At 42.7% G+C, this 23,200-nt stretch overlaps 1 protein-coding gene across 4 annotated transcripts in view; it reads left to right on the top strand.

The window, feature by feature from the left end:
• The first annotated feature begins 2,385 nt into the window (after window positions 1–2,385).
• LOC139609708 (receptor tyrosine-protein kinase erbB-4-like) overlaps window positions 2,386–23,200 on the top strand; it is a 218,413-nt gene continuing 197,598 nt past the window's right edge. For all 4 annotated transcript variants that reach the window (XM_071464587.1, XM_071464588.1, XM_071464586.1 and 1 more), the window contains exon 1: window positions 2,386–2,788. In XM_071464587.1, the coding sequence (XP_071320688.1) occupies window positions 2,725–2,788 (64 nt within the window). In that variant the 5' untranslated portion in view covers window positions 2,386–2,724. The remainder of the gene's footprint in view (window positions 2,789–23,200) is intronic.

Genomic DNA, 23,200 nt, shown 5'->3' with positions numbered 1-23,200 from the left:
GCCTCCTTCCCCCTTAGTGGCCCTAATCATAGAAGCCCAGCCTGTCATCTGATCCCCTTGTCCTGCAGCCTCCAGCGTGGAGCTGCTCACTGGGGACAAAACAAAGTCAAACACCAAAATTAGTGCAGTCATAATGACCCCAGGGAATCACTGCAAGAACAAAAAAGCATATTATGATATGTAATTTATAGGCATGTTATATAAATCTCAAAACATATGGGAATAGTAATTTGCTGGCATGGTGCTTGTTCAAAAAACTTTTTTGTTGTGTGGAAAAAAGTGTCCACTCCACTCATGTGATACAGTTATTTTGTGTACTGAGATAAAGGTTTTGTGTGCAGGCTGTTTCGAATAAACTTTTTAGTTGAATGAGCAACTGGGATTTACAGTGTATCCCTGAGAAATGATCTACAAGATTAAAAGTCTGCAGGAAACTTTGATATTCAAACACTAAGTCCCTGTAGAAATGCTTTTTATTTATTTATCTTTTTTTTTTCTAACTGCATGAATGCCTCAGCATCTAGAGCAGGCGCCACATTGTGCAGAAAGTACAATAAAATGCACAATAATTACAAATTATAGTGTATAATTTGAATACTGTTCTCTTTAATATGCACCCGAGGCCTACTGTAAGATAACATATCATCAGATTCACTATAGGTTTTTAATTAAAGTCATATTCCCCACCCTCATTTATTTATTATTACTTGTAATGGATTACTTGGAATACCCTCTTTAGTGTCAGCCAATCAAAACTCCCATTTTCAGGTCACATGTCACATCATAATCAGCACAGATCTCGTGTCACTAATTAAATGTTTTATCGGTTAAAAACAGAGCGACGTTCATCAGTATTCTCAAGGCTGCTCTGCCTCGTGCTGCCACCCAGTGCACCTGTCTGTGCTGAGAGTAATCCCACAACTCAAATCCAGGTTTTCACACAGAATACAGCGTGTGGACTGAAAGCCGGTCGAGTTTTTGACCTTAAAGTTCATATTTTAGATGGTGTTTGTCTTCAGCTTGAAAAACCTTCAATCTCAAAAGACTTAATTACTTGAAAGAGAAAATATGTTCAAGCTCACACACATTTTAGCATTGCTTTACATGTTTTCCAAAAGGCATATTTCAATCATGCTGATTTTTTTAAAACCCTTTTTTAATCGCTACACAGTATGAGCATTTTTCTTTGGATTCCCCTCAACATTTAAAAAGATGGTGTAATAAAATTAAACCATAATAATTTAAAGGAACAATGAATTGCCAAAATTATGACAGTTTTGTTGTCAGTTTTCTGTTCCAAAATGATAATAACTGGGATTTCAAGGTGATATTGTAGCCCTTGGTTGAATGCTCATGGTTATTTTCGGAAAACACAAGCTCAAATGTTATTTCATGTTCCCCAACAGCTTCATGATTCATGTGAGCTGCAGAGAAAAAGGTTCAAAATGGAGTAATTCTGGGAAATATCCCCTAGAGGGCAGCAGAGGACACTGAATGAACCCTCTGTTTGCCACTGTGGGGACATATGAAGGATCATCCTGGCTCCTGTGGCACCCTTGCTGCCTCAGCTGTGGAGTCACCCACTGACAGAGCTGAAAATGGTATACTGCTGGAGCCAGGCTGTTCATTGCAGCCCATTTGGACAAGCATCATCAAAGTTTACAGCCTTCTATGGTGGATGCGTGCAGAGGCTGACCCTGCTGGAAACTTTTCTGATGTTACTGTAAATCTGTAATATCCACTGAAGTCACTGTAATGCTATATAGGAATTTATCTCTCTAGGTGCCCCCATCAAAAAGGAGAATAATATATTTTAACTATAAGTCCATCCACAAGTAATGTATGACTTTTGTAATAAAACATCTAAAAGCAAAAATCTTATCAAAAGGGAGCCCGTGGTCCAATTAGTGTCAGTTTATGGGCCCCTGATGTGAAAATGTTTGATAACCACTGCTCTAAATTATAACTACATTGCTCTGTAATTGCGCCCAATAGGCTGTGCAGCAACTAATGAAATGTGACTTCAAATTACATTCATTACATGATAACAAAAAAAACCTATTTCTGTTTTGTTTCCAGCAACACACAGGGTAACAAGTTGGGCTTCACACCATCCAGCGGGAAACCAAAAGAAAATCTGCTCCTGACAGGTGCACTGACAGCAGCAATGAGCCCTAATAGCCAATCAGGAGAGGTGATAAGTGTAGTGGGAGGATTTCCAAAAAAGAAGACAAACCGCTCTAAAAATCTTTTGGTCCGCGGACTTAATAGGCTGAAAGAGGTGTCACTCACACCAAAGAGGCGTGTTCAGAGCGCGCACCCCCCCGCTCCGTACCTTCCCAACACACATGCACTCCACCCCCCTGCCCCCCCCCCCCCAAGCCACCGGCGCTATGGCAGTGTGAGGAGTAAATGGCTCAGAGTATCCGCGGTGGAAACCGACCTAAGCACTGGTCTGGGAACCGATAAACAAACACAGCAAAGCGCGTAAAAGCTCTCCACGGTGCTGGTTCTTGGTGCGCACGGAAACTGTGCCAGTTGTCCAATAAGCCAAGGAGACTCCGAGGTGTCTTTTTTTTTCTTTTTTTTTTTTTTTCTTTTTCATTTTCTTTTTTCTTTTTTTTTTTTTTTTGGTTGTTTATTTTTGTGTGTGTGAACAACGAGGATATCTTAATTGGACATGTGAGTTACTGGAGTTAACAAGACAAGCAGCCTTTTTCAAAGATGAAGTTCCCCGCCTGCGTCCTCGTCACTCTGCTGGTGATCCGATCGAGTGCAGCGCAGTCAGGTGAGTGCTCGGATGCGCGTCTCAGATCCTGGGTCTTCGGTCAGGTCAGACTTCGAAAGCATGGGTGAAGTGAGGGTCCAAACACCCCCCCCCGCCCCCCCCCCCAAAAAAAAACAAAAAAAAACCCACCCAGCTTTCTAGTCTGTCACAAACCTTTACTCAGAGGCAGAGCAGTGAAGGATTCGCAGTACTTGTTTGCTGAATGGTCATGAATGGACATCACAGCCGCTTTTGGCTCAACATCACTGGTACAAACTTGACACAACTTCACATCCACACACGCTGATGCTGGTCTGAATCACCGCGGCAGTCAGCTGTGAGCTTCAGCAGCCGCTGGGAGCGGGTCGAGCTCTGCGTAAAAAGCTCTCCAAACTCCCCTCCTTACATTTGCTTTTCTTGCCCCCCTTTATTTAGATTTGAAGCTTATCAGAGAACCGACCACATTTTGAGCTTTTCTCGGGTGTCTGAGTTGGTCAGTCTTTCAGTTCAGAACAATCTTTTAAAATTCACTAAAAAGAAAAGCGATTCTCTCATTTTAGCGCAGCTCGGATGATCGCCGCCTCATATTGTCCCCTAAATATGAACGAATGCGGCATCGTTGTAAGTGAATTCCCCTAAGCTGACATTGATAGACCGATGGCTGCGGCTATTTGCGCTAATTTGTATGAATTGAGCTCGGCTGCACCAGTGGCACAGCTTTTATTCCTTACTGTCTTTGAATAATTTAGATGTAGCAGATACACTGAGGGCTACACAGGCGGTGGGAAAACATCTCGCTTTCATCATTAGGACCCCTGTGGTGTCAGTCCCTGGACGAAAAATCACTTTAATGTTCCTGCAATATTTCTATAGAAGCTTGTAATGCGTCCATGGTACTCAATTGTCAATTTATAGTGAAGTTAATGACGTTTCTATTCATGTGTAAGCTCCCGGCTTCCCTGTAGGATATTTACTGATAGTATTTCTGTGATATTTGCTCCTGCTACATGTAACATTTGAGATTGCACCACTTGCTGGGTGATATTTTGTTCATCATGATGCAGGGTTTGCAGGAAGATCTCACCAGCTGTTTATCCAGGCAAATAATTATTTCAGGCTTTGAAGCTGAGAAATTGTGCTGTTGAACTTTTTTTCGATCAGCTTTTGTTCACAGACTCACTGATCAATAAGGGGTCTAATGTGGTCTATTATTGTGTTTGGTTTGGAGTGTGGTGTAATATCTCCTCTGGAATGATATCAGACTAAGAGATGCACTTGACTTATTTGCACAGGAACATGTTATGCTTCACTTTGGGCTGATAAGCAGTTCATGATGCCAGAATCTGCCTTCTTAATTGAAATAATCGAGCTTTGGCAAGGAAATGCTGAACTGAAAAAACGACACACACACAAGCAGAAGCACACTCAGGAAGTGGGAACACAGGAGAGTTTGTGGATTGATGTTCAGAGGTGAATTTGGCCATCGCCCAACTTCCCCGAGGCACAAATGGGATTCCAGGACGCTTTTCTTCCCGCCTCCAAGGACAGGTCGAGATTTGGCTCGATCTCTGGTGGTTTGTGGTTCTCAGGCAGAGCTGGAGACAACAACCACACACACACACACACACACACACACACACACACGAACTCCCCTGCTGGCCCTTGTGTGGATCTTGGATGGAAGGCGCTGAATGCTGACTATTAAACAGGAGTGGATGGATGTACGGATGGATAGGTGACAGGCGGGATGAATGGAGAAGAAAAGTGGCACCCTTGGTGGCTTATTTATTCTCTATGCACACACTCCCATCCAAGATTTTTGTGATGCAAATTCTGGCCAAGAATCTGAGCTATGCCTCTTGGGAAGTTCATTGTGTGTGGGTGTGAGTGGGTGTATAATGAGGAGATATTTGTGTAACCCTAACTGTCCACTCTTTCATCTCTCTTTCACTTAATCCCCTTTTTGTAGTTTTAAAAATTCATACCCAACACCATGTATCAATCTGATGCCGAGCCACATCAGGCTTAAGTAAGTCAAGGCAAGAGATGTTCGCTTCACTGGGGTTTAACATTGTGATTGAATCTGTCTGCCCCTGCTGCGAGACAAATGTCTGCAGCACTCCTGCCAGTCAGCCAGTCCGCCGAGCTGCGTACACCGAACTGTGTGTGTGTGTTTGCATGATGTACAGTACGAGCACACGTGTGCCAAGCATGGAGGTGTTCACGCCACGAGCGACTTGATTGATCTTCAGCTCTACTCTGACTGGCTGTTGGCAGTGTGAGGTGATCAAGCTGCGTTTGTGTAGAGGCACGGCCTTCTGCAGAATCATATTAGTCTTCATTTGATTTGAAATAAACAGCAGCAAAAAAAAAAAAAAGAACTGATTCAGAGCTCAGGATTTTCCCTACCTATGCGTCCAAGTCTTCATTAGTAGACGTAATTTAATCTGGAGTCAAGGCTGATTAACTTTCTCATCCTTCTTGGATTTGCCAGGCAGGTTTGGTCATGAAGCAAAATCCCGACTCCTAGGTAAAACAACACAAAAATCAAACCTGTTCATCCATGGCCAAATTTCCCTCAAGACTAAGATCTTAAAGAAATTAACTGATGTCCATGACTTATTGATTGTGTTGCTTTCAGTGAGATAGTGGTTGCAACAAATGATTATTGTCATTATTGATTCAATTTCCCCAGTTAATCATTTCATCTAGTAAATGTGAAAAAACAGTGAATAGTGCTTGTTATAATTTCTCACAGCCAAAGGTGATGCATTCAAATCAGAGTGTGGCTTGGGTCGCATATTTGTGTCCGAACCCGCGTCTGAGAGAGTAGTATCTGAGCCCGACCTGGATCCACACTGAGTTTGATTTACCCCGTCATGCAGTTGTGGTTACCATGGTCACACCTTGCCTGTTTACCTTGAGTGCATGTGTTGGCACCTTGTAAATATCTGTCAAAAGGCCGACGTGGCCAAACCCAAACATAATTTTTCTAAATTTCTGTCCGAACCTGGCTCGAACCCGTTGGGTCTTGTCCTGCCAGGTCCCGTCCTCTTGGGTCCTGGTGGGTTCCGTTGTGGTATATATTCAGGCCATCATTATACTGTATAAAAGCACCAAATCATCACATTTGAGAGGTTGGGCGTGAAAAACGATCAAGTATCAAAATCGCTGCTATCAATTCTCTGTTGATCGACTGATTGATCAACTCATCTTCATCGTGGCATATTTGAGGTGATGCAATTTTAGATTTTGAAACTGCACACGATACGTGTTTGAAAACTCTTTAAACAAAAAAGAAAGATAGTAAGTGGACCTTGAGTCTTTGTAGTTGTGAAGGGTTTTTAGTCATTTTTGGCCAAATCCAGCTTTCTTTACCTTCCTGGTGTTTTGGAGTCACATTCTGAATTTGCACTTCAGGTTCAAGGTGCTGCTTCCTACGTCTGGAGAGCTCATAGTGAAACGCCACATCAAAGGTGGTGGTATTTCCTTCAACAACTGACTTCTCTGCGGAGCTCGACAGGGAGAATCTCTGGTATTTAACTTGTGAGGATGGGCTCCTCTTCTCTGTTTTTGATTGAGGGTAAAAAGACAGTTCTCACAGAAAATTCCTGCCTTTTGCACCTTTCAATGAAACTTGCACCACTAATTTCATCACCTTTTGGTTTGTCTGCTTGGTGAAACAAACATTTTAATTGCCGTGGCTCCTGAGTGTGAATGACAAATGCTGCATTTGCGTGCGTGTGAGTGTGTGTTTGGTTGACATTTAAAGACGTGGTCTCCTGTGAAATGGCCAGGGGAGAGGAACCCGGTGAATGCCAGTATCAAATTACAGGGCATCCGTGAGCTGGCACACACGGAGCTACGGAGCTGGCTGAGGCTTTGTAGAAGACTGGCGGAAATGAGAATTTATTACAAGCTAATTAAGCTTTTTTTGATAGCATCAGTCTAGACCGCGAGCCCTTTATTTGACAGCATGAGAGATGAGGGGGGTGACGGAATTCAATCTTGCTCTAAATGAGTCAACATTGCTATCATAACTTGATATCTGCCAGGCTTAACCCGTGCCAGGCTTTTGCTGGATGTTAGTCAAATATGCTGTGAATGTTTCTGACGAGCTGAGATGGAGATCACTGCGTTTTCTCTGCATTTGTCAGCGTCTTCCGGTGAAAGAGACAGAGTCGGAGAATAAAATATGGCCGTTCGGACAAAAGAATAATAATTGCAGTTGAGTGAGGGTGACATTGAGGTGTGGGCTGTTATTTGCTTCCTCTGTCATAGCTGGACAGCCCCAGTGGGCTCAAAGGGAAGCCTTACAAATGACTATGTGACGCGTGGGGGTGATGGAACGCCTTTCCAAGGCCTGAGACAGCAGTACACTACCTCTCATGGTACTCGCCATCTGAATCAGCGCTCAGATTATTATCCACACGAGGCCGAACAAAGATGATGCTTTTCCCTCTCTTCCCAGGCATTCAAAAGTGATGTTGCGATATCATGTGCCTGTTTGCTTGACATTTTGTTTGCCCGCCGGCTGTACAGAAGGGCTTCTGTTCTTCCAGTTTGCAAACCAGCCAAATATTTACATGCAGAATCACAACTGCACAGCATGGAAAGGAAAACCTCCAAGACTTGAGTGCTGAATATCAGCTTTATTGGCCTCTGTAATCTTCCCGAAGCTTCTTGCTCCCTCACCGTCTCCGACACGGCGTTGGCGGCTGGGCAGACTTTTGAACCCACATGCCTTTGCTGCCTAATGATGAGCAGGGCTGGCTTTGGTTGTGCCGAGGCGTCTGGTGCCAGCTCCTAGTGTGAGTTAGATTGGCCAGTCGGAGGCTGGAAGCCTGGCACAGATGTCCCCTTTCAGGAGGACAGAGATCTCACTCGCACACAGAAAGTGCAGTGCACCCAGGCACAGGGATTCACTGTAAACACTCTTCTATCTGAACACTTTTCGTTTCAGTTCGTCTTGCATGCTGGTCTTTTTGTCTGCATCTTGCTCTGCATCTTTTTCTCACTTGAGTCATGCAAGTTCATTAAGGTGAAGGGGCAGTGGAAGCCTTGTTGAGTTGTTTTTATGTGCGAGGCAGCTTCCTCGTTATTTGCTCTCTCTTTCACACTCTCTCGCGCACACACACACACACACACACACACACACACACACACACACACACACTGCATGACCCAGGAAAAGAAAGGACAGGAAGACAGAGGAATTTTTTTTTTCTCCTACGTTTCTTCTAGACCACTGGAGGGTTTGTTCAACCCGCCACTTGTAATTCCACTCAGAGACAAATGCCTCCATCCTGCATCAGAGGAGCTTCCTACACACACACACACACACACACACACACACACACACACACACACACACACACACACACACACACACACACACACACACACACACACACACACTCAACACACACAGATCCTGCCCAGCAGTGCGGGCTTGCTCGCACCACTAAAGAGTTTCTCTTCTCATGTAAGAACCTTTCTTTTACTTCGACTTTTATTTTATTAGCTCTCTTCCTCTTACTTTCTCACACATTTATCATCTCTTTTCCTTTTCTCCATCTACTGCCTGAACTCTGCTTCTCTCTCCCTCACACACACACACACACACACACCCCGTGTCTCATCCATTCACACCCCTCATTGTGTTTCTGTTTTATTTCCCCACTCTCATCTGTCTTTCACTGCCTCTGCTTTTCTTTCCTCTTTTAACAACTTTTTATTTCCTCTCCTTTGTCCTTCGCTCTCTCCCTTCCTCCCTCCCTCCTTCTTTCTCTTACTCACTCACTCTCACACTCACACACACACACACACTCCTCTCTGTGTCTTTCATTAGCTGTGTGTGCAAGGCTGTCACTGAACACACAGGGAGAATGGAAAACACCCCCCCCCCCTTTAATTACGACACCCAATTTGTTTTATGGATAACATGCTGTCGGTTGCTCCTTCATACACCACTCAAACTGTCATTTACATGCTTACACGTGTGTATTTGCGTCTGTGTGTGATTACGCTTGTGTGCTTCAAACCCTTTGAAGGCAGGTTTTAGATGCTGATTGTGTGTCCAGGCTTCCGTTTGTGGTTTATGTTCAGGTCTGGGTTAGTTTAAGATGAATGTAAATCCTAGCCATGTAGATCAGGTTGGTGTTAGAGAAAAGACAATAATCATCCATGTACAAATTTCTCCACGCTGGCTTTTCAGAGTGTGCCTGATAAGAATACAGAACAACCCTTAAACTTATAGATGTAGAAAGTTTCCAGAGGCATAATATTAATCTCATTAAGGCACTAAGTGTTCTTTTACTGCTCTTAAGCAGGAATTTAATATAATAAATCCACATTAATTGTGCAAATCAAGCAGATAATGTCACGTTATGGTGCAGCAAGGTGCTGAGTTGACAACTGCATAGATTAAAATATCATTAAATGGATATTATAACAGTGATCACTTAAAGCCGGAGGAATTGACTTTTTGGCCACCTGGGGGCAGCGCAACAAGCTGTAAATGCAACACTGATATTAAAAGTTAAGGCTAACGTGCTAGAAAGCAGCTGCCTATGTACACGCCCAACAGACACGGAGCATCACCACTCATTTAGAGAACAGTGTGTTTGTCTCCACCAAGTCCTGAGGGAAATATCTGACTCTTGCTTTGCTAACATCATATAATTCTAATAGGTAATCAGTGCATTAGGCACCTTGTGATATGCATATGTAATGTGTATATATATATATATGCAGGTGTGCATATGCATCATTTTGTGTGTTTCTGCTTAGTTTTGGCTTTAGATCTGCATTTGCAGCACTGCGCTCAGGCACCAGGCCAGCACAGGAAGTGGGACAGTGTTCAGCTTCCTTTGATTGGCAGCCCTTCTTTGGCGAGGCAAGATCAAGTGCCATCGACTCCGTCTTTCACAACAAGTCTGGGCTTTCTCTTTTAGTTCCTGTGCCTTCTTTCACTTGCTTTCTGTCTTGGCACTCAGTGCAGCACAATAGAAGGCATTAGACGCATAATAGAATTTTTGTTTTGTTTTGTTCTGTTCTGTAACCTTGACAAAGGCTTCTGTTTTAATGAAAGTCTATGAAAGGAGAAATGATCACTGGTCTCTAATCCCTCATCTGTTCGCGTGTTGATCTGGCAGGTCAGCCACGACCTGTAGATGTGTTTCTCTCTCTCTCTCTTGTGATGTCATTACACACTACACACTCGTACACACACCTTTACACACACACACCAACTTGCATTGGCAAAAACTCCAGTTATTTTGAACGTTTGTCATTAGCTTGCTCCCTCTCTCATTTTGTGTGTTTGTGTGTGTGTGTATGTGTAGTCAAGCCCGCCTGCTGCATTGTGTGTGCTAATCCCTGTTAAGATATTCACGGCAGCTAATCTGTTTAATTACACTACAAATTAAGGATATTTACTGTTCCAAGACTTTTATGCGACACCCGCCTTAATCAGGGCCTTAATCTGTTTGGCACTGTGCGGGTGTGTATTACTCTGTGTGTGCATGAGTGTGTATGTGTGTGTGATTGATACTCTGTATGCTTAGGCATGTGCGCCTTTGTGTCTATCAAGCTATTCCTGCCAAAGTCGCTCTGCTTTAATTCTTTCTCTGAATATTTGCCTGCGACAGAAAGAAATGAAAGAAAAGAAAAGAAAACAAGAGATTATTGTGTTTTTCCAGTTGTCGTCATGGCAGAGAAAGGCATCATTTACAAGGATTAAAATGTAATATCACTCATATGTTGTTATAGTATTTAAAAGACACAAGCTTAGATCCACAGGAGCGTCGCTCTCCTCGTTTCAGATTCACGTTCAGTTAATTCAACAAGATTAAGACTGTGTTTGCAACATGGAGTCATGCTGTGTTTTTGTCGAGGGCAAAATAATGAAAGCAGACAGCTGTGGCAAAGTGTTTGTGTGTGTGTGTGTCTGTGTGTGTGCACATGTTATGTGAATTAGTTATGAATCGTATGCGAAGTCAAAGTCTAGTAGGAGTTTCCTTGTGTTTATTGTGGCCCCAGAAGAGGTCATTTTCAGTGGTTTACAAAAAAACAAACATCAGTTTCAATGAGTCTGTGGAAAAGTTTGGTCATGTTTAAAAAGGGCAAGTCAGCTTTAAAAAGATTGTCTAAGATCTTATTGATAACATGAGTTCCAATTTGAATAAGAATGAGTCCAGGAATCTCTCAGGATCTTGGGAATGGAGATGTAGGCTTTGTGTTTCATTAACCTTTTTCTAGCAGTGAATACAGTCTTTAAGGTGCTTCCATCCAAACAGTGAGCTCACAGTAGGTTGTGAAAACAGCCTTTTGGTAAAAATGAGTCAGAGGAACCTGTGGGAGTGATATAGCATATCCTGGGGGGAGGCTTTACCTCAGAAGACAAGTTCTGGGTAGGGATGTCTGGAGAACGAAGCCGGTGCTAAAGTTGTAAAAATGTGACGGTTCTTGTTTTTCCAGAGAAGCACAGGTAGGGAAGATACCGTATTTGTTGCAGGTACTGGAGATGTGATTCTTCTCAAACTGGCGAGGGCAGTATAACAACCCTACAAGCGTCCTGGTCTGACTTCAGACGGGAAGAGAAGAAGACAGGCGCAATACGCGATAACAGCACACGGAATATCAGCAGAGAGTGTGGGTGCAGCAACAGGTTCACCATGACGAGTGGAAAAAACAAAACACCATGATGCAGAGCAGCAGGGACAGGTTTTAATTTCACTGTGAAATAACAGTAAAATCCTGTTTTTAACAGTATATAACTGTATATTGGATTACAGTTTCTGACAGAAGGACAACTGGCCTTTACAGTAATTTTATAGTATATACCAGCATGTTACTTTAGCATTTAATTCCTATGAATCCCCCTTTTTATATATATGAAAAATGGTAAAGTAAGAAAATACACATTTAATAAAATATTGCTGTAGTACCTTATTACATGTCCTCAGTGCAAGAACAGAGCAACAGAACTGTATCACAGTCGAGCTTGGAAACAAGTGTTTTGCAGTAAAGGTTGAACGATATGACAGCAGACGTGACGGGGAGACAGACAGAGGAGACAGATGGAGTGACCGGTGCGAGAGGACGGCTGCAGAGTTCGGCTGGTCCCCTCAATCACCGAGGACGAGCTCCTGTAAAACAAGCAAACAACAAAGGAAATGAGCAGTGGTTAGAGGTTGGCCCAGGTTAGATGTTTGCATGTGCTTACGTACAGTATTTGCAAATCCATGCATACTGTATGAGATTCGAGTTGTGTGTGTATGTGTGTGTTTGTGTGTGTTCAGATGGGGCACATTGTCCTTCTTAAACGGCCCCTCCTGTGATGGTGACCTGTAATAAATGAGTGGGCGCGAGAAAGTGGCAGCCATGACAGCTGACTGGGGAGGGAGGGAATAGAAAGAGAGAGAGAGAGAGAGAGAGAGAGAGAGGGAGAGAATAGGTGTGTGTATGTGCGTGTGTGTGTGTCAAGAGGAGTGTGTGTTAGAGAGCGATGGAAGACAAAGGGAGACAAAGCGGAGGTAAAAGAGATGGAAAGTCTCGAAGGATAGATAAGGAGCAAGCATGAGAGGATGAGGGGAACACAATGGAAAGAGAGTGGAGGGCGATAGTGAGGGATTGTGGGGAACAATACCTTGACCAAAGGTGGATACTCTTTCTCTGCCGACACTTGTTCTTCTTATCCTCATTACCCCCCCGCCCTCCCCTTGTTTTTGTCTCTCTGAAGTCACCTTGCAGGTCCAGTAGAAATATGGCTGCTCCTTTGGCTGGTTTAAAGGTACATAAAACTCACGAAGGAGAAAACCTTGGCCAGCCTTTGCTGTAGCTGTGTGTGTGTGTGTGTGTGTGTGTGTGTGTGTGAAGGTCGGTCACCTTCAGCAGTAAGAAAGATGAGAGAGCTCTGGAAAGAGTGCACTCATAAGAATCTGTTTGTGCATTTCTATGGTTTTGTGTGCTGGTTCATTAATTTGTCTGCAGCTGAGAGGCAAAAACACACACTCTCAGGCGCGTGTGCACACACACACACACACCTGAGTGCTCCCTTGTGTCGCACCTTAGCTGCTTGCTCCGCGGCAAAAACACTGTCGCTCTTGGCAAGGTGAAAGTGAGCTGATGGTGGGTCATTTACAAGATGGGAGACAGTACGACAGAGACAGAGCGAGAAAGCAAGAGAGGTGGTCTAATTTCAGCTGAGGAAGGAGGAGGTGTGTGTGTGGTTACAGTAGGTGTGTGTGTGTGTGTGTCCAGCAGAGGTTAAGGTGGAGTGAGAGAGACAGTGTGTTGTCTCTGAGGAGTACAGCTATCACCGCTGCTGAACGCTCCAATTAATCAGCCTGGGCCACACAGGTACTCGCTGTGTGTGTATGTGTGTGTGTGTGTGTGTGTGTGTGTGTGTGTGTGTGTGTGTGTGTGTGTGTGTGTGCTGAGGTTTGCAGTTGTGTGCTTGTGAGATATCTATTGTGTGATTGTGTCAAGATCTATATGTGCATCTGTGGGATGCACCATCACACACAACCATGGATAATGCTGATGGGGCCACATGTTTGTTTGAACCTGTAGCTCAAATGTGTGTGTGTGCATATGTTTACTTCCATATAACCAACTGGTTTATTCACACACAGTAACCACAAACTGTTCACTGCCAAAACTAAATGTTCATACTGAACATATCTACAAAATGTTCAATGTCAATATTTCATTTATTTTTTTCCCCCAAACATATCTGATTCTGGAGACTGAGGCATTTCAGCTGGGTATTAAAAAAAACTGTACCACAATGAAAACTGAGTTCTTTGGAAATATATATAAAAAGAAAAGTTGCAGCAAAACCTTCCCTTTGTCCAAAAGAAGCCAACGTTGTCAAAAAGCAAATTCAGTTCTAATTTTGTCCAGATACAATCATCTGTACAAGAACCTTGCACAGTCTGAAATTGGCTAAATTATGATTTAAATCAGGATTTATATATGAGGGGCAAAGGAATGAAAAGATTACAGATTGGTAGCTCAATGGTTAAAGAATGAACCAAACAAATATCCCAATGTCCTTGCAGGACGTTAAATGGAATACCTCCTCTCTGTTTGTGTGTCTGCAACTCAATAAAAGCAAAACGGGCCAAAACATATTTTTTTTTAAATGGAAAAAAAGATTACAAATCAGTTCAAGTCGTTTGGTACACAAATTTCAGCCTCTACCAAAAAAGTATTGTGCCTCAGTACTCAAGTGGGGCGCAGCTTGAATCAGGAGACATTTTATTTTTAGTTATTTGTCCCTCAAAACATGATTTCAAAAACAAGAACTAATAATTATTTTCATTCTAAGTTAATCTGTCAAATATTTTTTCAATGAATTGTTGATAAGTCCAATGTCTCATGTCCGTAATTGCTAGTTGTCTCCAATCATTTTCATTTTTAGTCATGCAAAACACAAAAAACCCCAAAAATCTGCACATTTCAGAAGGTGGAGACAGCGATCATCATCATCATCATCATCATCACCATCATCACAGCACACTGCCATTTAAGCAAAAAGTCAGATTACAGAAGAAGACAGATTCAAATTACACCAAATGGATGTTACAAAGCTACAAATCGCAGAGTGTCTCTTCATTCTGGGTTCATTCTGAGTCCAATAAATTCCACAGTGGCTGCATGCATTCACGTGTTTTCCTGCAGATAAGCGCCGTGAGAAAGCCCCGAGTGAAGAAAGACGACACAGACAGAGAGACATTTAGAAAAGTCGAGATAAATGCAGGGGCAGATGGAGTCGAAACCCACGCCCGGCATTTTCAGACAGCGCGTCGTACCGTCACGCTGCTGCTCTCCGTGAGCCCGCGTTCTGCCTGAAAATGAAATTCTCAAAAGGCTTTCACTCCCTTGAAATCATGTTTCACCCGCCGGGCAGTGGGGCATACAAACAGGTTCACTCACAAAACTCATTGTTGTGGTCTGCTGGTCTGTCATAGCTTTTTGTGCGGGATTAGGGACTGCTTTTAGAGGGTCCTCCAGTTGAGGAACCTCTCTAAATCCAATTAGGTTTGGAAAATAAAACTACCTTCTCATCAGCTGGTGGTTGTAAAGCAATGTATGTTAGTTATTGTCTTTTGTGGGTCAGTTGTTGAGATACTGCTCATCCAGAGAGGCTGGAAAACCAGGCAAACAAAACCTGAAGTTGTAGTCCTTCATATTTCATGTTGACATGGCAACAAACGTAGTTGATGACAAAAAACGAAGAAAATAACAGTTGTGTTTTGTGGATGGATTTTTGATGACGCTAACCTTGACAAATAGATTTTTTTTGACTTTTTCACAATAAAAGCCCCACTGTGTTTTGCCAGTTGAATGCTTTTAATGTGAAGTAGCTGTAGTGGGAAATTAAAATGACTATAAATAGTGGTAATTATACAATTTTAATACAGTTAATGGCTATTGTTGAAAATACATAGCCTGAGAATGGGGTTTGATTTTATTAACTGGCTTTTAACAGATGAAAAACAAAAGATTCCCAGAGCACAGGGGAGAGATTCTACCCCAGCTACTTCACTCAAACTAAATGTCAGGGTTTGACTGAGCCAGCAAGCAGAGCTGATGCAAAAACACTTTTTTTTTTTTTCCTTTCTTGTGAGTGAAGATAAAACAGTGAGAGAGAGAGAGGGAGAGAGAGCTGCGGTAGTGCCAGACAGAGAATATGCATACAAACCTTCAGACAAACACTGTCAGACTGAGCAGCAGAGAAAATCCACTGACATGGAATAGAGGAAAGGGGAAAGATATGCAGTTTGTCCTACATAGGAACATATTAGATACACGGACACTTACACGAGCAGTCGTATTTCATTTCCCTCCATACAGAGAGTCTTCATTTCCTTTCTGGGAGGAGATATCTACCTGCAGGACATGTGACATGGGTGTACAGTAAGCACACACACACTAACACACACGCGCACACACACACATGCTGAGGTGGAAGGAAAGGAAGTGAGAGAAACAGAGATAGCATGGATGAGAAACAAAGCGATCTGGACAACAAGACAGCAAGTGTGATGTGTGTTCTTACCATTAGCAGCAGAGGTGAGAGGAAGGGAAACAGTTGCAGCCCTGTGGGCTACACACACACACACACAGACAGAGGAGGAAGTGCGGCTCTTCGGCTCTCCTCCTTCTCCCACCATCTGCCCCTCCGATTCTCTCATTTACTTAATTAGTGCGGCTGCGTCTCAAGGCCGCTGCTCCCAAATGGCATGAGCCTTGCACGCACGCTCGCACGTGTGTGTGTGTGTGTGACTCCTGCGTACTGGCATGTGTGCACATACCTCAGACGTGCTTTTGCATGGAGCTTGTGAATGCACGTGTGTGTGTGTGTGTGTGTGTGTGGTGTGTTTGGAGGGCTAACCTAAGGCAGGTCTTGTTCAGAACGGAAGGAGCAGATAAACAAAATCTGGTGAAAGAAAAAGAGCAGTGACCTGTATTTTGGCTGAAACACAGACGTACAAGTCTCCTTGCACTGCTGTAATAGACTTTAAGCTCTGATAAGCTTTTATTATTAATTATCCAAAGCTGCTCTAATCTTAATGATGCTTATATTGACTTCCTGTATGTCATCCGACAGTGTGTTTCTGCTCTTTGTGCTGCTCAGAATAGGCAACATTTTAATACGGAAGTGAAAAAGTAAGAAAAATAACAATACGTCTACTTCACTGGCAAACACACACTATAGGCAAAAAGTATGTGGACATGTCTGCCCACACACTTGCGTGCACTTTTGGTCTTTGGGCTGCTTTTCATGATAAGTTCCAGTGAAGATACATCCTATCATCTCTGCTTGCACTGTCAGCCAATAGAAACACAGCAGATTTAACCTACGTTTGAATGTTCAGGAGTCATTTACTCTGAATTTTTTGAACTTCTCTCAAAGTCAATAAAGAAAGTTGATGCAAATTAAAATCGGTGCGTGACTTTGAAGACTATGTGGAGTTTTTTTTTATTAGCTTCTGAAATATTTTCCCAGAACTGAAAGCCATTTACACGTCTAAATTGTAGTAATAATTCATGTACTCTTGCCTGCTTAGCCTTTTGATAGTCTCATATTCGGTAAATAGGGATGCATTTATGATGCTGACACTCAGCATCCTCAGCAATTTTCTTTTTAAAGAATTACAATGACGGTGAGCGGAAAGGCCTTGAACACAACATTTACACCGACGTGCATCTTTTTCATTTCAACCCGAGCTAATGAATTTCCACTTGATAGCTTTGCTGTTCGTTCAGCCAAGGTGACCCACTCCACCTGCCTTTAAATGAACGGATAATGCACAAAAATATAGACAGTTAAACTAATATACAACAACAATGAAAATAAAGCCGCATTGCAGGTCTTACAGACTTTTTTTTTTTTTTTTTTTTTTTTAATGCAGCTGTGGTGACAGAAAAACATCCATCACATCTGTGATAAAGGACACTGAGTAGCTGATATCTGCTGTTTAATAAAAGGCCAATGTCTGCTAGATAAAATGGCAAACCAATATATCTAACCTCACACAGTACGAGCATTAGAACTTTCTTTCTTTTCTTTTTTTTTCTTTTTTTCCAGTGTAGTATAACAAAAAAAAAAAGTTTCTTACTCATTCAAAACAGTAAGATTTGATATCAATAATAAAGGTTCTTGAGCTTTATGGTAATTATGTAAATGAGTGTTTGACCAATCACATTGTGTGGCAAAAAAAAAAATAGCTGATTGTGCGCTGATTGTTGGTCACAGTTGGGTTTCTGTTTCTGACGCAACAATAAAAACAGTAGCTTTGCGTCGCCAAGTCTCGCCTCTGCTGCGTTCAAGTGATTTCTCGAGTGCCACGAGGATGGAAAACAGACTTAATTAATTGTTGTCTTAAGCGTTGCTGCCACTTTTGAGATTGCAATCAAGCTTATTTAGAGGAGATCATGCTACGGAGTGTGTGGAGTGATGGTGGATGGAGTCACGCTCAGGCTGGCATAGGATGGACAGACTGTAAGCTGTCACTCACTCTCCATCTCATCCACCTTCTTTTTTTTTTCTTTCCTGAATCCTGTCATCTGACTGTTATCAACTCCTGCATCTCTCCGTCTCATTTTCTCTGCCTGGAAGTTTTTGACTGGCACGAGAGAGAAAGCGAGGGGAGGGAAGAGTCAGCAATGCCGAGAGCTGACACGGCTTTCTAAGTTTGTAAGTGTGCTGTGTTGCTGTTTCGCAGCGCGCTGCTTCCAGGCTTGAACGCTCTTTGTTGTGTGACATCAAACATATAAGAAACCACATTCATGCTCCGTCATTCCCCTCACGAACAAGTTCAACTCGGCAGCTTCCTCAACCGTGTACGTGCCTCGGGAGGCCAAGTACACCCTCATTCGAGGCAAATGGGAAGACGGGAGCGAGTCAAAGGCAAACTCTTCCAGAGAAACATTATGAGGGTGTTAAATTTCAGCCACACATTCAAACCGTTAAACATCTGAACTTAATGAAGGCCTTTTATCACCTCTGAGAGCCGCCGTGGTTTGTTTTCTCATACATTCTCCAGATTTATATTCCTGCAAAACAAGCTCCTTCCTTTTTTCTACCTGGAACATTGCGCTGTCGCCATCCTGAAAGTAAATCTAAGTTAAAAGGGAGGAGGGAGGGAAGCGCTAACGAAGGGGAGATGGTGATGCAAGGACCCAGTTTTATCAGTGGGAGGGCTGCGTTAATCGGCTATCAAGGGGAGGGAGGCGGCGGGCGGTCGCTAGTTATGAAGACAGCTTTGGAGAGTCACAGAGAACCTGCGGCAGTGGGGAGGGAAGCAGGTGGATTGTGTGTGTGTGTGTGTGTGACAATGTGAAAAAAAACTCACAGCAAAAGTGCAGCTCCATAGTGAGATAATCTTAACTTTTAAACTTCTCCACTGTCTTGTCTGAAAGTGATCGCTGCTTTGAGAGTAGAAACGAAGTCATTAATTATTTTGACGTACAGGGTTTGTTCACAGTTTTGTGTGGATGAAATCAGCAGATTTTTTGTCCATTAGTTTTCTTCACAGTGTCTGCAAATGCAGGAGGAAGAGAGGCTCTTGTTCGTTTTGTGTGTTATAAAAGGTGGATTTTTTTTAGGTGGCTACATATGCAAATTCTTGAGAAACTTATGAGCTATAAGGAGGCAACAGCAGGCACAGAAGTAGTGGGTTTAGCTATTTTATGGCTTGCACTTACTGTGTCTCCACTCTCGCAGGAAATGCAGTGACTCCAAGTGACCACAGCAGTTGTCCGCTATGAATTTTAGCAACCTTTCAAGCCCAGATGTGGGGATCCTCAGAGATATTTCAGTCAGTCACTTTATTTGTGTCCGGGTCTTATCAACCTGAAAGTTTCCTGAGACAATAGAGACGCTGCTGGCTTTTCTTCTTCTTTGGTGGAGTATTCCTTTAAAAGAAACCACCTAGTGATTGGATAGGGCATTCTGATTGGCAAAAACTTTATATTGCATTGTGTTGTTTGCTAATGCAGCCCCCTGCTTTATGTAAATGATGGTGTTTATACAAGAGGCTGTTTGTACCACAGATGTATAACTTACTATAGGCAGACACAAATTAAAAGTAATCATCACATTAACACTGAGAATTTTGCAGTTACAAACGGCTCTCGTCCAGTTGCTTCCACACTCAGATGCAGCATCTACATAAAACTATACAGGCGAATAAAACACTTACTGCTCATTTGCCTGCGTGTGCCCGTATAATGAGCATCTGTGCTTTTTTTATGTAACATTATTACCTTTAACAGCACACCTGTCTGTTCTGCGCCTCAGATAAGGAACAGAGATTTTTTTTTTTTTTTTTTTTTATTTGGAAGCCCTTTTAAATGCCAGCCAGCAATTGGCTTGGTGAGTAGTAAGCAAAAAAAAAAAAAAAAAGAAGGACTGACACACACAAATACGCAGACACACACTTGCATGGCAGAAAACATTCTGTTAGGAAAATAGTGTTGCTAATTAGTGGAATTAGCCACAGATCAAAAGGTTCAATTAAAAAGTGGTGTTGCAGCGCGGAGGCAGCGGGGCTCATTTGCATCACAACACATGTTCGGTGTGGACGAGGCAGACGGACGGACAGACAGAGGGATGCTGCAATACGGCTTTCACCTCACAGAAAGTGCGATAAAAAGTTAAAACAGGCATCAACACACAACATATAGACCATATGCTACAAGCTTAAAGGGGCGCTTCACCCAAATGACCAAAGCACAAATGGCGGCTTTTGGGATGAATGGTCTTTTGCACTGATGTCAGAGTCACTTTAAATGACCTCCACGGGTTTTTTTAAAGGAACTACTTTCCCAAAACTGAGCCAAATAAAAAGTGTCTGCATGGTTATCGTTAGGGGGGAAATGAGATAAAGGGAAACACTCATGTGTGTGAAGACTATCCTGTACATCTTGCATGTAGCAGGATGTGAGAAATGGCACTCATTTGCTCAAATACACACACTTACATATCAGCAAATGAATTTGCCCTGAAGCAAACATGCACACACATGCAAAGATGCATATGTGTACACAAGCACACACCAGCTAATCAGAAGCGTGCCATTAATTTGCACACACACACACACACACACACATGCACTCTTGACTTGCCGTGCGGTTGCCCATACGGTGTGTGTTGTTGGCCTTTTGAGTTCCGGGCTTAATTAAGAGTATAATTAAGTGTGTGCTGTTATGGCTTTGCTCAGTGGGGTGTGTGGCTTTGTGTGTGGCTTTGTGTGTGTGTGTGTGTGTGTGTGTGTGTGTGTGTGTGTGTGTGTGTGTGCATGTGTGGTCATCCCTGGAGCTGCTAAACATGCTCTCCGCCACAGCTTGAACCAACACGGCCAATTCACAACACTGCTAATTTACCATTTAAATACCACATGTTTGACTCCTAATTAAATACAGCACAGACACCAGCAGAACACAGAGTTTTTTTTTTCTTCCCTCCACATTGTTGTTTATTTCAGTGAAAGCAATTGCACAGTCTAAATGTCATGCAATATCAAATGTGATTTTCTGCTTAATTTTATATGTTTCATTTCTGGGCATTATGACCATTTACCCCTCTGGCTAAATGCATCTCTTTCTTTCTCGCTGTCTGTTCTCTGTCAAAGCCACCCCTGTTGCTCCCTCTGTCACCTTCTTATCAGTGACATGTGAGCATGTGTGTCTGAGTAGATTGGAAGTTTTCAGGCTTTGAATATATCCCAATATTTGCTGTGTGTGCTGCTGCACCAATGCTCGTGTTAAGGTTAATTTTAGGTGACGTAAACCACTCTTTACTGGCAGAAGAAATCACACATTTATGCCCTTTAAGATGGTCGCCAAGTGTTAATTGGGCAGAAGGGTAATGGGGTAATGGAACAATTTGTTTTCCCATAGTGGAAACAAAGCAACATTAGCATTTATTTGGATTTACGTCCAACTTCCCCTCCTTTTAGCTTTGTTTTGCTCCCTGCCAACAGCCCATGCCATGAAGTGCCTGTTGATGATCAGCGAGAGCGAACTAAAACAATAACCTGAAAGTATGCTTTGTAGAGCTGTGGGAGATAATTCTCTCACTACAGATGACCCAGTTTATTTGGTAGTAATTTCACTCTTTGTTAATATGAAAAAAAAATAGTGCAGCTTTAAATTCTTAGCTATGAACTTGGCTTTAAACTGAGCCCCAAATAATCGTAACAGATCGGACAGTCACAACGATGACAGTAACGAGATGGACAAAATTAGGATAATTTGTTGAGGCTAATTTTCATTTTCTCTCCAAACCATTTGTTTAATGATTGGTCATTATCAGGCAGTTATTGTGGAGACTAAGGTCTTTTACAGCAGTGTGAACATCGTGTTATGCCCATCGATGCTACTCACCAAGGACAGTCATTATTTACAGCACAGTAAGAGGTCACCTGTCAGGAAAATGTTAATTTAGCTTATTTTAAGCGTTTTCAGAATCGACCAGTGCTGTTCTTTTCCTGGCCACAACTGTCTTGTTCTGTTAGTTTGAGGGCGCAGCCGTGCCTGTGTGTGTGTGTGTGTGTGTGTGTGTGTGTGTGTGTGTGTGTGTGTGTGTATGTGTGTGTGTGTGTGTGTGCATATGTTGCTACTGTCTGCAACAGTGGCAGTTTGTAGCTCCATGCTGTGTTAAATGGGAGTGTCCAGGCTGCTACCAGGCCTCATTCATCAGCCTCACACAGGAACAGACCTGGCTGCTGGGGAAACCGCCTGGGACACACACACAGACACACACAGAAAAACACACTCAATACATACAGCTGTTTAGCAAACAGCTATTACTTACACCCTCAACACCACAAATAAATAAAGAACATATTTTAAAATGTGCACATATATTAAGTGTGTATAAATCCAAACTGAACACACAGCCTCGACCTCACACTGGCAATGCTTAACACTTGGCACCCTCTCCCTGACCTCTACGTCCTCCTCACTGTCCCCATGGCATTTTTTTTTTCCTCCACCGTTCTCAACCCCTCTTTGCTTTTTTTTTTTTTTTTTTTTTTTTTTTTTTTTTTTTTTTTGCAGCCGAGTCTTTCACGCCTGACTCCATCTGCTGCTTGGCTGCTACAGTTGTCCCCATTCACACTGCAGCTCCTGCTTGAGCCAAACCTGCACTGGCTGGCACTGGTATCAGTCCAGCATATTTCCTCCTGCAGCATCCGGAAGAAGAAGAAAAAGAAGATAAAAAGATATAAGTCCAGTGTTGGTATTTCCCGAGAGGCGCCTCACTCCCAGCTAGGTGCTAAATGGTTTTGAAAAGCACTCAGTTTTTTTTTACTGTTTTAATGTTAAAAGGATAAAAAGTGTAAGATCAATCTATTTCTGCATTTTCAAGAACCTGTCTGTTGAAAGGTTTTCATAGCAGCTTGCAAAGCCATGATTGTTTGTGTGCCATTTGGTGAACCCTTTTATTCTATTGCGGTGAGTGCACGCCTCGTTCACTAAGTATGGCTGAATATCCTGTTTTTTCTTCATTGCATTATTTAAATCAAGCACCTTGAGAGAACAGCGAATTCTGACAGGTTTTTTCCCTCCTCAGAAGTTCCCTTTTAGAGCATAACCAAGTGCTCAGCTTCAGAGTTTAGTGCTGAACTACTTTGAAAGCACCAGGGGGAATACAGTGTTTTAACGATGTCAGATTCATAATACCTTGGTTTTTGCTATTACTTCAAGTCAGAAATGATTAGGATAACAAAATACAGGCTTTTGAAACTGGGCCGAGTTTGTTCAGCTCTGGGATTGCTTTTCTTGTAAAACCCGCAGTCGCCCTCCTTCAAAATACTCTTTGCCTCTGTCACAGTTCTCCACAGTTTTTCAGGCGCCTCGGTCCTTTTGCAAGAACTCTTGGCTTAAAATTCGGTCATTCCTTCATTAGTT

The sequence above is a fragment of the Trachinotus anak genome, unplaced genomic scaffold (assembly GCF_046630095.1).
Source record: "Trachinotus anak isolate AG129_WGS33_773 ecotype Australia unplaced genomic scaffold, CSIRO_AGI_Tana_v1 ptg000026l, whole genome shotgun sequence".
In the NCBI taxonomy this organism is placed as follows: Eukaryota; Metazoa; Chordata; class Actinopteri; order Carangiformes; family Carangidae; genus Trachinotus; species Trachinotus anak.
This window is presented reverse-complemented; position numbering and strand designations above follow the sequence as displayed.